This window comes from Dendroctonus ponderosae, unplaced genomic scaffold (assembly GCF_020466585.1).
Source record: "Dendroctonus ponderosae isolate FM_Combo_2020 unplaced genomic scaffold, Dpon_F_20191213v2 Dpon_F_20191213_1, whole genome shotgun sequence".
Taxonomy (NCBI): Eukaryota; Metazoa; Arthropoda; class Insecta; order Coleoptera; family Curculionidae; genus Dendroctonus; species Dendroctonus ponderosae.
In genome coordinates, this window is record NW_026017110.1 from 45,695,859 (window position 1) to 45,713,449 (window position 17,591).

The window sequence follows — 17,591 nt, forward strand, 5'->3', positions numbered from 1 at the left end:
AACGATCTCGTACTTGGCCAAGCATGAGCTGAGTATCGGCTTGAGTATCGTTTATAAATACGGGCATAAATCCAACATTTTGAAAATTTTACATTCCATACGAACATCATTTTTAAAGTCGTCAGGATAATATTGTCGTAATTCATTTATCAATGGCATATGCCCATATTTATTACGATCTTTCCTCAATTTTACGATTTTTTCACCCATTTTCTCGTTCAGCTAGACACAAAGCCACTTTAGTCTAGGGGAGGTAGCCGCAGGAAAGAATATTCATGTATGTATGTATCTTGGGGTAGTTTCTTTATTTTATATTTTATATTAAGTTTCAAATGTACGCTTTTCACTAGAATATAAATTTACTTATTTAACGTATTAAATTAAAATCACGAAAAACACAAAATAACAAATGAAAAATTTTACAGATCGGGTCGCTGACCCAACCCAGCTGAAAATTTTCAATTTTAAATTCATCTAAAATCCGCACTGAACATTATTTTTGACTTGTGGTGCACTCATTACGGCTCTGAATAACGTGACTTTGCTTTTGTGGATTAAACCCATTACTTTCTGTTTTATTAAATGTTCGCCAGTTGGAATTTGAATCACAAACAGTTTTTCCGCTGGGGATTTGATAATAGACCGATGTTTGAATCCATTTAACCCTGTAAATCGACCAGTTTTTAGCGCATGCAGAATGGTAATTGAGGAACTTACCTTTATATTCGTATATTTGAACAAACTTTTTGTTCTCAATGAATGCCAGTAAGGTTTCTCCATTTTCCAAATCCAATGACTGAAGCGATGTTGGTTTATGCGTGAAAATTTGATCGTACAATTTTCCAGAAACAGAATCTGAGTAAATCTGAAAATTTGAAATTTGTAACAATAGAGTGCGCTGCTTTTGACAGTCAGAACTATTCCTTTACGGCAGTCAGTCGCGGACATTTTTTAAGTATTTTTTTTACCCACTCTGCTGAATGACGTGAAAGATGATACTCAAAACCAGTGTCTCATTTTCGGTGTTCAAATCCACGATGGTTTTGAACAGAACACACAGATCTTTAGTGTTAAGCCGGCGCTACACGATGCGTGCTTGAAGGTTCATCACATCGTGTGGCCAACTTTTTCAACCGAGCTACGAATGTCGAGCGTCGAACGTTCACGTTGGAGCATATTCCGGCCTTTGTCGGTATTTTTGACCGAGTCAAAGGGATCGCTGCAACGCTCGGAGAAAAACATTCGTTTTGATGATTTGATTTGATGCACAGCTTCACGATTCGTTCGAACTAGTTTGTTTTTTATAAACTTTTTAGTGGATTTAACCGCGTAGTTAAAAATTAAATTGAAAGTATTGTTGATTTCATTCTACAAAGGGGTATATTTTTTTAATTATAATTATTGGTAATACATCCCGTTAAACATTTTATAAAATTTGTTTGAAAAACATTATTAGTGATGAATGAGACTAAAGACCAAAACCAAAACTATGTATGCAAGAACAAGACCAAAACCATGTCCTGCAATACCAAATTTTTGCAAGACTTGTGCGAGAGTCTCGCAAGACCATACGGATCGCACTAATGTTTGGTTTGAAGTAGAATTGAGCAACAAATCACTACCTGTGATTTTTTCACAGCGATTAATAAATGCCAATAACAATAAATCAAAATATAATCTAAAACGTAATTGACACAAATGTGATATTAAAGTGCGACGAAACGCTACTATTGCGCGTTGTGCGTAGTGATCAGATGTTGCGCATGTGGACCGGCGAAAGAACGAACCCAAATAAAATTATTTTGCTCTTTAAATCGTTAATAAAAGCTTGCATTCACGGTTTCATTTGAGCCTGGATTTTATTGTTATTTTTTAGTGTTCTTAAAATCATTTGCACTTTATTATTTGTTATATACCTAAATAAGGTTATTTATTTTAAAACAATAATTACAAATGTTTTAAAATTGTTTCTGCAAGTGGGGCACAATGACATCACCTTATAACGCTCCTGTATCACGAAAACGGCAACGACAAGTGAAATCACATTCACAGGGTAAAAAACACATTCACAGTTATAACATTGATTTTGGTAAAACAAAACGAAATGTGGTTAAACGGTAATCCGATACCAAACAGCTTTGCATCTGCTCTCGGAGCAAATTGAGTCTTAAACACTTAACATTATTTTGCATAAGAAAATTAGAAACCAAAGCGGTGAACAAGTGTCAGGAAAATCAAACAGCACTTAAAATGTGATCAATTCCAGATTTTTTCTTTTTTTTTCAGATTATCGAAATCGGAGAGTAGGTGGGATAAATATTTGGAAAATATTGGTTTGTTAGTTCGTCGTCGATATTGCTTACGTTCTTCTTGAAAATGCTTTACTTTCATGGAATTTCGACAACATTTTGATAACTATTAATACAAAGTGTTAAAAAATAAGTTTTAAAATGACGTTGAGCAAATCATTCACACAAGTAAAAACTCGTACCGCTGCGGCTATAACTGCAGCGTCAGCAGTATCCTGCATATTGAGGAATGTAGACAAACGTTTGAACCACAATTCAAAAGGAATTTTGCTTCATGCATTCGACACACTGTAGCAGATACATTTGCCGCACGAACTGTCGAACTTTTTGACTCAAATGTTCGGTCCAACGTTGGAGCGAATGTTCGGCGCATCGTGTATTATGTGTATTTCGCATCTTATGCAACAACTCGGGTCAGATCCGATGACACCAAACGTTTTAATGATGCTTGGCAAATTAATCGTCTTTTCGCCTCTTTATAACTGAATTACGTACCTCAATACTGTCCAAATTTTTATGCACTTCGGACTCTCTGTGACAAGTCACAGCTTGCAGTTTGTATTTATTGGCTCTGGATCCAACGGGAACAAGAACAAACTCAGACCCATTTCGTCCAGGTATTATACTGTTTGATTGCTTTGTGAAGTTTCCAATAATAGTTGATTTGTAGAAATGGCCTGTTCTTTTAGTCGTCACCTTCTGACCTCGATTGAGATATATTAATTTGGTTCCTGTACTGAGTACGAGTCCAGTTTTGAAACCTCGTGGTGCAAACCTACAATTATCTAAATATTTGCGTTCAATAATCATGAGTGGTCCGAAATGATTTTGCGCAAACCTTCTGTAATGTTCCACTTCCTGTATTCGTCAATTCCCACTTCTTCAAGGGGATTTAATTTGAACTCAGTTACCACACCTTGCTTCAGCCCGTAAAATGTTCGTGGCTGTAGAGAATTTTGTAACAGATCTTGAGGTGGCAAGCTGCTTATAGCCTGCAATAACCTTTTTAAAATGCTTCTAACGAGGTCTAAAAAGGGTCGATAACCTTACTTCTAATTCTTCATTTATCCATTTCCACAGGATCGTACTATCTTCGATGTTGCATTGCAGACCGTCGATGTTTTGAATGCTAGACACTAGAAGCAACCGGTTTTTCTCATGTACCATTTCAAGTTGAGAAATGCTGCCAGTTTCGATAGTTTTTGTTTTAGCAAATCCATCCGGAAATAATTTCCATATTTCGGAAAAGCAGGAGTTTTCTTCGTTTACCAGTAAATAATGTTCGTTTCCATGAGAAATATATTTTATGTAGTTTATGCTGGTTGGGAATTGCAGACTTTGGAAGTCCTCAAAATAACGAAACTTTGAAATTTGGTTTTGAGTGCCGTTGTAAATGTCGGTCATGACTTCGCAAAGATCTTTAAAATCTGTCTGAAATAAAAAAATATTTAAATTGTTTAAAGCAACAAGTTCATGATTTGTGAAAATCAACATATCATTTTATAGAGTATTAGTTTAAATGGTATAATTTTTTATACACAGGGTGAATTATTGAAGAATCATTATTATGATACCCCCGAGCTTGTTTTGATTATTCATGATAGTTGGATACGCTGGAAAATACAATAGTCTTAACTACCAAAACAATAGAAAACCACGGTAACACCATAACGCCATCCATCTCCACTTTCAAGAAGATTGGTAGACGAGGTCCAATTGAGTGGCCACCTAGGCTCCCGGACTTAAATCCTCTGGACTTTTTTCCTTGGGGTTATTTGAAAAGTACATTTTACGACTTGAAACCAGAGTCGATTGAAGAGCTTCGATCACTCATTACCTACATTGAAGCACGATTACTAAGAAAACTTATAGCCTGAGCTGTATTCATTGACCTATCGACGGCTTAGGACACAGTCTGGTCAGAAAGCATGATATAGAAGCTTCTACGTGTAATCCCTTGCAAACTAACAGCCCAACTGCTAAACAGCATCTTCAACGACCCAGTATTTCAAGTAGCCATAGGATCTGACATCAGATCTCTAAGGAAACGAAAGAACCGGCTACAACACGGCTGAGTCCTTGCCTCGCTCCTTTTAAGCCTATAAATTACCGACATGCTAGAAACAAGATCAATAAATTAGATTCCTTCCACCACCTTCCACCAAACTCTTGATTCGGTAAGTTCTCTGTTTACGCATGATAATAAGATTCTGAAACATGTGAATTGTCACTCGCTTGGTCTAGACCGTGAATTTGCTACCACCGATTTTAAGCGAAGGAAATTTTTTAAGGAAATAAACAAATTCCCCGGGAGTGCTCACGTAGACGCATGAAAATAAGGCCTCAGGACCCGCAGATCAGGATCCGTAAGAGAGCAGCAGGCAACAGAGCCCCTACGAACCTACTGAAAACAGCGATTCAAAGAATGGCAACAACTAGGAGGTAATTCTGTTATTTTTGGGTTATCACGACTTGACTCTACGACGAATTTATACATTTTTTTGCCAAAAGGCAGGCACCGGCAGCACAAACGTGGAAGATATAAGATCGTCGCAATCCATTAATTATCGTTTTTTGTTAGACTGTAGGTCAAAACGAATCCTTATGGAGTGTAGACGAGTTATGCCACGTCGCGATAGAATGGAATCCGGTTAACTTTGTGATGAAAGTTTCATTCCTCTGTCCAAGTCCTCTACCAAAAACTCTGAACAGTATGACTTACTTCTTTTTGTTGCTTCCGATATTGTTTAATATTGCCAAATACTTACTGCAGTTTCTTGATAACCGTCTAAATAACTTTCCATTTCACTGAATTTTTGTAGAAGGTCGGTGGTACTTCTGTTGTTCAATGTCGCGCCACCATTCAAAGGGCCAGAAAGATTCTGATTCCTCATGTCTATCCGGCTCAGCCTAGCCTGCTGAGGTTTGCTAGATTCAATAGGAACAGCACGTATTTCCCACGACGTTAAATTGATGTCATTAATAAGACCCTCAACTGAAAATTCCAAAATATACAAAACAAACTCCTGTTTAAAATTACAGTGAGCAGCAAAATTAATGAGTGGGGTATTTTGAACTTGTGTTGACTGTTTGTCCGGAGCCATACATCTTGTACATGCAGTTGCATTTAATTATGGAGTTTATGAGCCTACTTTGAGCCCTATTTTAGGATGAATTGAAATGTGGAAGAAAATATCGGCAAGACGTGGAACAAGTAAGAGCGCCAATGAGGAAAAACCACTAAAGTTAAAGACGTCGCTTTTCATATGGTATGTACGGTGTGATCAAGTTATCCGAAAGTCAGGTCAATTTGCCTGGTGATATCTGCTATCTGGTTGTCTCTGCCAAGCTTAATGTTGTCGCCAAGGTACTCACACTTTTAACAACCAAAAAGCGTGTGGTTGGCGAGTGTGACTTGGAAGTCATCTTGACTCATGATCTTAGTCATTTGGAGATTCCTCCTCAAGCCCGCGGATTCCGAAGCTTTCTCTTTTGGAAAGGAGCTTGTATAACACGGAAAGGAGGTCAACCGGCCGGTAACTACCAATGTTTGTAGAGTCGCCCTTGTTGAAAAGGATGGTGACCTCAGTATTTATCGATGCTTCTGGAATCCTTCCCTTTTCGAGGCATTTGTTAAAGAGAGTGTGAAGTGGCTTGTCCACAGCTTCTTCACCAGTCTCCAGCATCTCACTCGCCACTTGGCATTCTGTTGGAACTTTACGATTTCTCATCTGCTCTCAGCTCCAATCTATCAATTCAGAAAATCCCCTTGGAACCGACGTTCTAGACCACTCCACCTCTGTGTTCGTGGAGATAGTCACGTTCTGATACTGACTGGTTCTATAGTCTCCAATGGAAATTCTCGATGATCGCAACGATTTTGCCTTTACCTGACACAACTATGCCCCGCTCCGTCCTCATTTTATAGATGAGTGGTTTTCCTTCAGCTGTTATGGAACGGGGATTCTTATGTTCATATTGTCCTCGATGGCTTCTCGAATCGTTTGTGAGTTCTGCGCTTATAAGTCTCTGCGGATGGTTCTCTTTACTAGTTTGTCCAGCTGACGGTACTCCGGTTCATCGCGATAAATGAGAGTGAGCTTCGAGTTTCCCTGCTTTCTAAAGGTGGAGACTTTCTTTGTTGTAACTGCGATACTTTTCTCGATTTTTCCTGTCAGCTCATTTAACTCTAAATCTGTCAGCCTGTCCGTCGGTTCTTATCCCTGTACGAGCTGTCTACTGAACTCCTCCTGCTTCGCCGCCAACTGAGTGCTCTCTGGTGTCAGCCTCTTCACAATCAGCTTATTTCTTCCCGATCTAGTACCGACGCATATTTTAGTTCTCAGTAGTCTTGGTCGCTTTACGTGTTGAAGCGATTTAGGGCGACACAGGCGATCCCGTCTTTGACTATACCGTCAGGGCTTTTCCAAGTCTATTTCTTTGCAGAGGTTTTTGATAGAAGGTGTTCATGCAATAAAACCCTTCTCTGACCAGGAAATTCAGCATCGTTTGCCCTCTGTCATTACGTGGTCCGCTTCAGTTTTTCTTTCGATTTTAGCATTGAAGTGTCCGGTGGGAATGTTAAACTTTGTTTTTTCCGCATTTTTTGTCATGAAACGGCCTTCGTAGAACTGCTCTATTTCTTCAACAGGCGCGGCGGCCGTTGGGGCATAAGCTTGAGTGACCTGTATGCTGTATTTACTATTAAATTTCGGGATGAGGTAGATGATTCGGACAACAAATTCAAGTTCGCTGAAAAATTGTGACTATTTTTAAATAAGTTTAATCCCTACTTTTAACGGCTTTGAAAATATACGCCAACACCTAAAATTATTTCATTTGAGTTAAAAAAATTAAACGTTCCGTTGCTTAAAACAAATGTTGGTGAACTTGTAAAACATTTTTCAACAATTACTAAGTTTACCATTCTTTGCGTTTGGATTATTAATTATAGACCTAATTATTATAATAATTACTTAGGTATTTATATAAGCAATTTTTTTTAAACAGTGAAAACCTTTCGTCGTCAGCAGAGCCGTCATGAGCTTTTGAAATAGGCAAATGCAGCTTTCTAAATGCGCCAACCTCAGGCAGCCCCAGGACCGGTTTCGAACCTATTAGGCTTCATCAGCTCAGTCTAGCTTTTCAGGTTAAACCCCGCGATTCACGTGCAGGTTTCGCGGTCGCTAATTTCAAGCTGTAGCCAGTTGATGAGAGCTAATAGGCTCGAAACCGGTCCTGGGGGTGTCTGAGGATGGCGCATTTCGAATTGTGCACTTGCCTATTTCAATTTTTTAAATTTAATAACATAAAATCTGTTGATTTAAGGCATGGGAAACTGATACCTATTTTTAAAGCTCTGTGATAACAAAATTGTTGCGCCCACTACAATTTCACAAATGTTACGTTTCCTAAGATTTTATATAGAAAATTTGTATAACAATCTTGTTAAATAATACATAAAATCCACAACAAAGTGGATGAGAACAGCCAGAGATAGAACATGGAAAATACTGGAAAAGGCCTATACAGGGTGATTCAAAATTGGCGTCATGCCTTTTAAGGGGTGATAGAGGCTCCTTTGGGGAGTACCAGAAAAATATTGACATTTTTTTTTCGAAAATTTCTAGAAGATATTAACAGTTGAAGATCGAATTTCAACTTTGTTATTAAGAATTATTTTGGAAAAATCCCACGTTGGATTGACAGCCTATTGGAATACTTAAGCATTCAAAAAGAAAAATTACGATCTTTGCTTCAAATTACGAAAATTTTTGATACCAAAAAAGTTCTCTTTTACAATTTTTTAATGAAAAGGCACAGCGGCAATGATGTTTTTTGTCATTAGCGGATAGTTACAGGTGGATAGCCCTTGTCAATAATAAATTGTGACTTACTTTGAATTTCCTTTCACGAATTTGCTGATATGCGATTAAATCAGGGGAAATTCTACAGTAACAAAGCAGAAGCTGAAAGAACTCACGCCAACAAAGGGCGAGGAGAGTGGTTCCAGTAAGATAGTGGACGACAATTGATGTTCGGGTTCCAGACACAGAGGAACAAGTATTGGGCATAATCGAATCAGGGCTTTCCAGGGGCACTCAGAGCACAATAACTGACACTTTCCCAAGTACCAAATAAATACCGAGGAAGGACTACATTCCTACCTACCACGTTTGTACGATACACACAGCACAAGAAGATACAAATGGAGCACGAGTTAATTAACTGAATAAGAGAAGCTGCTTGATGAGAGTGGATAATAAGGAGATTACACAGGCACTAGCTTGTTTGGAGTTAATCTTTCAAATGTTTGGTGTTGTATGGATTATTAATGTAAACACAAAACTCTGCAGAATTCGAGGTTATGAGAACAGGTTGACATTTCGTCAACAAATCTTGTTGAATTTACCGTTTATCCTTGTCTTATTGTCAGTCTGTATAATTCCATGGTTACCGGAGTTTTAAATAATTACGAAGCAACAGGTATTTGCGCAATGTTAATTAGGCAGATTACCTTGAAAAATGTTGCTGCCGTATTTCTGATATAGTTTTTTGCAAATTTCTCAGTTTTTAGTAACAATTAATTTATTTTACTAATTTTTCTGTACTCCTATAACAGCGCCAGACAACACCTCCAGAGGAATGACGCCAATTTTGAATCACCCTGTATAGAACACTGGATGAAAAAAGGCTGAAGAAGAAGAATACCGAATACTGAGGAAGAAGGAGAAATTTAATGATTGGATTAAAAATGTTCCAGGTGGTATTATTACCTTTTAGAGGAAGAGAGAGAAGATTATTAACTTCCACTCATTGCATATTGCCGCTAATATATTTTCCGATTTTGTACTTTAGTAGAGAAGATCTACCAACACCTGACATTAGTAGTATAACTAAATTAAAAATATTAATAAATAATATAGAGACGGTTTTCGTCGGTAACATCGGAACAAGAAATCATGTAAGATGCTTGCCATTGTTGAAACGAGGTTTACCAACCTCAGGCACCCTCAGGTCGGGTTTCAAGGCTAAATCTGTTCTTGAATCGCGGTCGCTAATTTCAGGCTAAACCCAGCTGATGAGAGCTAAAACACTCGAAACCGGTTCTGGGGCTGCCTGCGGTTGGCGAACCTCGACACGTACACTATCTTACATTACCTATTAAATTGTCGTTGGTTACCACTTTCGACATGAAATTATAAGTCGCTGTTAAGTTTTGATCGGTATTAGTGGTGACTATGTCCGAGACGGATTTGTTGTTTAAGTTGAAGGCCGTTAATGTTTTCTCCACTAAAACATTGTTCGAAAATACTATTTTCGAATCCACATGTTGTTCAATGTTTCTAGAGAATGTATTGACTTTCTCCATCATCAATATTTTTCCGTGTACGTGTTGTCCTACTGCAACATCGTGAGTCAGTTGCATATCATCAACATCCAACCGACTAATGTTTTGCTCAGTTTTCAATGGAATTATTAAGTTCATGTCAATATCGTTGAGGAAACGAGCATAAAATTTGCCTCTAACACCTGCTTCATCGAAAAAATATGGCCCTTTAAGTATGCCTTTATCAATAAAAACTCCATTATTGACTAAGTCTTGCAGGTTTTCGTTAAACAGTGACTTGGTAATCAGCTGCTGTTTAACTTTAAGTGGCTTCATACATTCAAGAGAATGTTTGAAGGCAACTGGTCCTTCTAAGTGGGTATCTTGAGTTATCCAAACGGCTCGTGAAAGTAATTCTGATAAATTGATTTCGTTGATTCCAGACATTGTTCCCAAATTTCCTTTCAAATGAACCTAAAATGGTTTATATAAAACTTGGTATAATTAAATCAGCATTTTTGTTACAGAAGACTGGAATACGACATCATCTTCCAAGTGCGGGTTATGATTAAGATAGACAAACTCTTCCTTGATGGTGTTGAAGTAATTTATTGAGTTGATGGGTCCTTGTATTGTCAAATTTGTTATGTATGGAAGTCGAGGGAATATATATTCTCCTAAAACAAAAGCGATAATGAAGCTGAGGGTTACCGCAGACATCTGGATATTATGGATAAACGTCCTATTTATAAATAATAAATAATGGAAATCATTTGTTCATACGTGCATAAGTGTGCTCTCAGCTTTAATGCCGTGGTAGTATCTAGTACCGCGTTGTCATATGTCAAACCATTCTGACATACGACACCAACGTCACCACAGTGGGACATTCAGCTCTTCAGACATTGTTGCGGCATTTACCTCACGACCTTAGTGTCACAGTGTGAACGGGCTTTTAGCCGACTAAACCGCGAATGCGAAGTTAGCTGGTAATGCATAGGCTGCAGAGCTGAGCCTAAGCAACAATATTTAAATTCTTGGAAATGGGAATGATCAATTCATTTTTTCAAATAATTATTTAAGTGTTTGCGATTATTTTAGGTAGTTTACTTCTGCGGTAATTTATTTACTGTTGCGATTGCGTCCTTTGTTATCTTAGGGAGAACTAGTGAATATGAATCAGTAAAAAGTGGCCAAAAATTCATATCCATTCAATTGCCTTAAAGCAAAAAACACTAGGCCCGGGTAACTAAGTGAATTTTTAGGAGTTGGTGCAGTGTTGCGCAAATGGCTTGATGCGTCAATGCAGCGCATCGGCGCAGTAGCTCAGCTCCATTTGCTGAGCCGCCTTCCCTATGACGGACGGAGCCAACTACCAGTTTCATAAAGACACGAAATGTGCAGGAACGGTCAAGTATGGACAATGGCAGGAAGTGATTAATATGACTGGCAGACAATAGGCACAAATCGGTAACAAATCGGGAGGCAAATATATGCTAATAGGAAAGGAACAAGCAGAACTTAAACATTTCCATAGAGCACGGCACGGAGTTCCCTTGATCGGTGCTTTTAATCTGATGGCAGGTATTGCTTAACGCTTCACGGATGGGGTATGCCGTCAGGCAAGAAACCGGGCGACATGCTCAAACAAGAGAAATATATAATATTCTCTATGCCATCCAGAATTATTGGCGAAGGCTTAAGCGCTTTTTTAGCTACCTGCTTTTCTTTTTCTATGTCCTTTATAGTGATTTATCGAAGGCTAAGTGATGGTCTTCTTCTTCTTTCCTGCCTTTCGCCCTTATCCATTCAGTCTCCTTACTTGATTCGTCCTCAGCAGTAAAGTACTGTGCCAGTTTATCTTATTCTGTTTGGGCTGGTGCCCATTGCGCCATCTTTTTTCTTCTTGTTCCTGTGCTGTACTCTCTTCGAGAGCGTAGGCGACCGTGGTAGATTGTCATTGCTTTCCACGAGGTGGCCACAGTATAGCTGCGTGAAAAATTTTCACTTCTTGGACAGTGGTAGAACCTGGGATCTCAGGCATTGCAAGCAGATGCGTGCACCACCACACCACTGTGACCACTCAATCTTTTTAATAACGCCTCAAATTTGGCTTCTCTCTGCATGAATTTTTGCAGGTTTTCGAGTTGCTGCTGAATGACATTAAATTTGCTAACTATGCAATATCGTTCATCCTCAGCATTATAAAGTTTCTGTGCGTTCTGCGATCTCACGCTATTTTCTTGAAATAGCTCGTTGTTTCGTTGGATTAATTACGCCTCATTAGGCGTAGACTGTATTGGTGTTTTTTGAAACATTTTTGTACGATAACTTAAGGTCGTGAACTTGAACTTCGGATATCACTCGCGCATGGAACTATTTAAAGAGCTATTACGTGAAGGGCGACTGAACCGAAGTAACACGTCTGCTCGGTCCAAAGGCTCGACCAATACGGTATAATTACCACTATGTATATATAACCAAGAAAATGCATCACGTGTTTCTACGTGAACTCCCTATATAACGAACTCCTTAAGCTCTTTATATCCAGACACAACAGTTTATCAAATTCGTATTGGCACTAGACAAATTGCTGACTAATTCTGACATTCTAAGCTTACCTTTAACATTTAAAGTGTCCTGTTCGATATAGAAAGTTTCAAAGATGTTTGTTACATGCACGTCGTTGACCATTTCTTCAACTAAAAATTCATTTGGGATCCAAATATTCCCGGTTACATGTAATGAGCCAACAACAAGTTGACTTCCAGTGGTCCGGAAAATATTGCCTAGCAGAACTCCATTGATGCTCGCTGTTTCGACTAGTTTTATTGCAGTTAAACCATTTTGAAACCACACAGAGTTACTTATGGTTATATCAGTTTGGTTTTTGAAAACCAAACTCGAAATATAGTTGTTAAAGTTCTTGTTGGATAACTTGTCAATTTGCACGGTTTTGAAATGTGTATCACCCTTTAAAACAATGCTTTCTTGAATTATAATGCTTCGAGAAATGAATATTGTAGATAAATACTTACTTCAATAACTACCGAGCTTAAGTTGTGACGAAGCAGCACCCATGGATGGCTGTTGATTATGTCTCTAAAGCTAATGTTGTTTAGTTGATATATCGCTATATCTCTATCGATGCTTAAGCCTGCAAAAAGCTATGGTTTAATTCCTATCTTTCAAGTACTTTTCTCAGAATGTTAACTTACTTTCTATAGTAGCGTTCCTGTACGTTAAAATGTCTGTCACATTAGCACAGAGCTTTTCTGAGGAAAAAACATTATCAGCGTTAACTCCATTGATGGTTTTAGCTGTTAAGATTTCGACATTTATTCTAGACAAATTGTATGCTCCGGTAACCAATTGATCGTCTACAAAGTTCAAGTTTCCTTCTTGTAAGGGAATAAACGCCGGATTGGAAATATTGCCCACTAAGTTGCCTTGAACTTCTACCCGTTCAGCATCAGCTTGCTCCAAACTCAACGCTTCCACTCCAACTGTAGAATCTTCATTCAATTGATCTACAGCGAATTCATCAGTTTGTAGATATTCATCAAATATCAGCTCCGATGAAATGCTTTGATTTCCTTCAAGTTTAATTAGCGATCCATAGAGATCGCTGATGTTCTGTTTGTTGAAAAGTCCATGAACCAGTAAATTTTGAAACTGTATGTGATCTAGAAAAGTGTTGATTTCAAACACTTCCTCAAAGTTTTCGGTGACAGTTGAGTTCAATGTAATGTTGTTGATCATTCCTGAATAGACCTGAAAATCTTCTTTCACGCGAAGTGAATGCTGAAATATTTTCAATCCAGTGATGGTTGCATTTTTTCGCTAAAAAAAAGGAACTTTTTCATCTTCCGGTATGTGGTAACTTTCTAGGCAGGCCTGGGTAACACTGTGATGAGTTGCTGCCGCACTCTGAGTTAACGAGTTATAACTCATCGGTTAATTGATTGAATGTTTGCGAGACCTGAGGCTGGAATTTTTATTCATCTAGACTTTCCCACCACTAGAACACAGTCCAAACTGTAAATACGACAGGTTTTCTCGTAAAAACGATCTCTTAATTTTTTTGCATAAAAGACCCAGTTTGTGAGTATTTTACAGTTAAACGTTTGAGAAAACGCGGTTTTTCTGTTTAGCGACAGTGTTGTTTGGAAATATTGACCCAAAAGTGCAGAAACCCCAATTTCCAACCGTTTTACAAATAAATGCTTACAAACTTTGGCTTTTTCCGTTCGGAAAATAATTTTAGCAAAATACCAGAGAAGATTTTGACCAAAATTTAAAGCTGCAAAAAGTTTTCCAAACATTTTTGCAAAGCGGTTAAGGAGACGAGTGTTCCAAATATGTATCTTATAATTTTTCACAGAAAATACCTGAAGATTGTCGGTACGTTGAGTCTAACTAAAAAATAAGGCGTTTTTGCGTAGGCGTAGGGCTAAGGCGTAGTTGCTTAATAAAAATTTTGTTAAAAATTAAAAAACCTGAAATTTTTATGAAACTTGAAGTTACTTATAAACCGATGAATGAGGAAATTTTCGAGAAAAATTAATTTTGTCATTTTTGGCTGAAAATTTCCCATTATTGTCAGAAAAGAAAAAATACAGGGAATATGATTAAAATCAATTAGAAGTACAGGGCTTTCAGCTCATCATTAATATGTATTTAGTGTAGTCTGTCTCGTTATTTGACAAACAATGTGACTGAAATGTTAAATATTTCATCAAGCTGTATAAAAAATGATAGAATAGTCTGGAGGGTTCCCAGCCTTCTTATGGACAAACAATTAGCACCCTGAGGAAGGCGACAATGAATTGCCGCAGGCTTGGCAGCTAAAAAGTTTTTATTTTTCTTCACCACTGACCATACCGAATTTCCAAGAAAATCAACCATCTTGCGAGAAAAGAAGAAAATCATCAGAAAATAATGGTTTTGCATTTATGATGAAAAGCTTCTAGTTTTGTGATCGTTTTTTGAGAAAAACTTGATGATTTTCGGGGAAAAACGGGAGAAATGTATTTTATTTATTATTTTTATCCCTAATTCGACGCTGAAAACATTTTTCAAAAATTCCTGCAAAGCTAAAAATGTATCTTGTAATTTTTCACGTAAAAGACTTCCAGGCCGTCAGTATTTTAATGTGAAACTGTACACAATAGAGGAATTGAGGTGACGAGTTTTCCAAATAATTTATTATAAAATTTCGCTCATTGTGTTGTTGTTGATAGAAAATTATTTGATTTTTGTCCCAAATTCGAAGCTGGATACGGATTTCAAAGCCTTTTACAAGTTTAGTGTTCTAATAAAATTTGTTTGATAATTTTTCGCGGAAAATACCTCAAGATTGTAAGTATTTTTGAAGTGAAACTTTAGAGAATTGAGCGTTTGGAAGAAAGACTTTGTGAAAACAGGAAAATTCTGAAATTTGGAAAAAACTTTAAAAATGTTATTAATAAATGGCCCTTTAATATAAATCTAAAAGCAACTAAAGGACTAAAAAATTAGGTCATGAACATTTTCCCAGCATCGGAACTGAGTTAATACGCCTGTGCGTTGGGTTGGCGCACCAAGCCATGTGCGCAGTACTGATCCAACTCCTCAACATTCACGGAGGAACCCAGGCCTATTTCGAGGACACCTCACACACCCTACGTAGGCCTCCTACCTTTGAAATAAAGTTTTCCAGATAGTAGTTAAAGTCCACTGCATTGAACTCGGTTTTGACTATTATGTCTCCTAGTACTTCCAGATCGAGGAATTCGGCGTTTGATTGCATATTGGCTGTTTCATCCAGACATAGATTAGGCTTCAACATTCCAGTTTCTAGAATTGGGCTTCCCTTAAACTAGTAATTGCTAATTATCATAAAATAATATAAGTTAATGTACACAGTGGGCAAAATCGGTCGTTTTCATGCAGTATTCCGGACACCACGGTGGTTACCAAGAAACCATTTTTGGAAAAAGGGAACTAGATGCATTACATTTTTCTTTTGCTAATATGTTCGTTCGAAACAAGGTAAAACTGAATATTTGCCGGATTTAACTTTATTGTTTAAATAATCATTTGTAGAGCAGAAGTCACATAAGTATAAACATATACGCATTGTCTAAAAAGGTTACAATATACCTAAACTGAAATATTTGTGACTGTATATTTTGGCGGCTGACTAACACTGAGGCGCTTTTGATTTTTTGTCGCTCTCCGAGTGAATGAGTTTTAACTCATCGGTTAATGAGTTATAACTCATTTATCGATGATACCGGAGACTAGAATTACAACACCTAAAAAAGGTGCGGGAAATTTTTGAGAAACTTAATTGTTCAGAGCAATGAGGGTGACGAGTTTACCAATTAGTTGATTATATACTTTCACTTTCTCTAATCGTTTTTGGGAAAACTTTAATTTTTGTCGAAAAATTAACAAGAAGACTTCAAACAAAACAATATAAACAAACTCGAGAATTCGAAAAAGACGATAAAAAAAACGAAACCACACATGAGGCAATGAGTTTTCTTGTACAATCGACCTCTTCATTTTCAGTTTCCAGTTCATCAATTTGCCATTATTTTACAGTGAAACGTTAGAAAAAAACGCGTTGTGTTGTTAAGAGAGTGTTTTGCTTAGAAATATTGACCTAAAAGTGAGGAAACCGGAATTTAAGAAGACCCAGATTATTCACAGCGACGAATGTGACGAGATTTCCAAATAATTGATTACATACTTTAATTGTTCTGTACGGGGAGATAAATAAAAAAAAAAAGTTCCAAATAGATTTGGAAAAAAATCTTGAAAAAATTATTAGTGTTTTGTACAAAAGCTGCAACGAAATTTATTAACCACAGAATATACCTGAATATTGTCAGTATTTTTAAGTAAAGCTATAACATAATCCTTTTTGCCTAAAAAGAATTGCTGAAGAGAAAGTTTTCTAGAACTGGAAGGACCTGAAACTATAAAAGTCTTCAGATCGATAAGGGGGCTAATTTTCCAAATAATTGCTTGTAAACTTTTGCTCGGATCTTTTTTTCGAGATAATCTTAATTTGTTTCGGTAAAAACTAAATAAAATTATTGGCTATTGTGCCAATTGCGAAGCTGAAAGTGGCGAATTTTTAATTAAAAATTAATGTTGTCACAAGACCCCATGATCGTCACGAAAGAAGAAAAGCATCAGAAATTACTGTTTTTTGCGCTTTTGATGAAAAGCTTTTAGATTTGTCATAAAACTTTAATGATTTTCGAAAAAAAGTCGGGACAAATTTATTTTCGTTTTTATCTCGAATTCGACGCTAAAAAAGTATTTGTAAAATTCCTATAAAGCTATAATAAGTTAATTTATCTTGTAACTATTCGCGTAAAAGACCTCCAGATTGTCAGTATTTTTAAGCGAAACTTCAAAATAGATAGTTTTTATCAGAAAGTAAAGCAAGGAAAAAATTTGGTCAAAACTGAAAACCTCGGTTGTCTAACAAACTCTACAGCATTCAGAGGAATGGAGGTGATGAGATTTTCAAATAATTTATGATAAAATTTCCTTTATTCTGTGTCTCGATAGAAAATTATTTGATTTTCGTCCGCATTTGAAGCTGGAAACGGATTTTAAAACTGTTTTCAAAGCGACCAAGGAGGCGAGTGTTTTAATAAAATTTATGCTATAATTTCGCGCAGAAAATACCTTAAGATTGTCAGTATTTTTAAGTTAAATTTTAGAAAATTGAGTGTTTAGAAGAAAGAAACTTTGTTAAAATTAGAAAATTCTGAAATGCTCAAGAAATTTTAAAAATATTATTTATATTGTACCGTGGATGACCGAGTATCGAACTCTTTCTTCAGCTTCCAACTTTTATTCAACTCGGTATCACTTTTAAATACGGAACAGGAACAAACTGACTTCTAAATTAACGTCAACTTCACAAACAATAACAATAACAGACG

At 37.0% G+C, this 17,591-nt stretch overlaps 2 protein-coding genes across 6 annotated transcripts in view; one reads left to right on the top strand and one right to left on the bottom strand.

Annotated features, from left to right (window-relative positions):
- LOC109544933 (REPTOR-binding partner) overlaps positions 1 to 17,591 on the top strand; it is a 51,837-nt gene that overhangs the window by 18,164 nt on the left and 16,082 nt on the right. For 2 of the 4 annotated variants that reach the window (XM_019915358.2, XM_019915357.2), the window contains one exon: positions 10,167 to 10,417. The exons of 1 other annotated variant lie outside the window; for it this stretch is intronic. In XM_019915358.2, the coding sequence (XP_019770917.1) occupies positions 10,167 to 10,211 (45 nt within the window). In that variant the 3' untranslated portion in view covers positions 10,212 to 10,417. Of the gene's footprint in view, positions 1 to 2,286; positions 2,443 to 10,166; positions 10,418 to 17,591 lie in introns of those variants that run through there. One more of the 4 variants, XM_048661134.1, reaches the window with a different exon arrangement.
- LOC109544931 overlaps positions 281 to 17,591 on the bottom strand; it is a 39,924-nt gene continuing 22,613 nt past the window's right edge. Inside the window, exons 12-23 of one of the 2 annotated variants that reach the window (XM_019915353.2) lie at positions 15,320 to 15,499; positions 12,858 to 13,482; positions 12,678 to 12,796; positions 12,261 to 12,612; positions 10,165 to 10,316; positions 9,471 to 10,113; positions 5,078 to 5,304; positions 3,360 to 3,740; positions 3,148 to 3,301; positions 2,805 to 3,094; positions 718 to 865; positions 281 to 665 (exon numbers count right to left, since the gene is read on the bottom strand). In XM_019915353.2, the coding sequence (XP_019770912.2) occupies positions 475 to 665; positions 718 to 865; positions 2,805 to 3,094; positions 3,148 to 3,301; positions 3,360 to 3,740; positions 5,078 to 5,304; positions 9,471 to 10,113; positions 10,165 to 10,316; positions 12,261 to 12,612; positions 12,678 to 12,796; positions 12,858 to 13,482; positions 15,320 to 15,499 (3,462 nt within the window). In that variant the 3' untranslated portion in view covers positions 281 to 474. Of the gene's footprint in view, positions 666 to 717; positions 866 to 2,804; positions 3,095 to 3,147; positions 3,312 to 3,359; positions 3,741 to 5,077; positions 5,305 to 9,470; positions 10,114 to 10,164; positions 10,317 to 12,260; positions 12,613 to 12,677; positions 12,797 to 12,857; positions 13,483 to 15,319; positions 15,500 to 17,591 lie in introns of those variants that run through there. The other variant, XR_007280339.1, reaches the window with a different exon arrangement.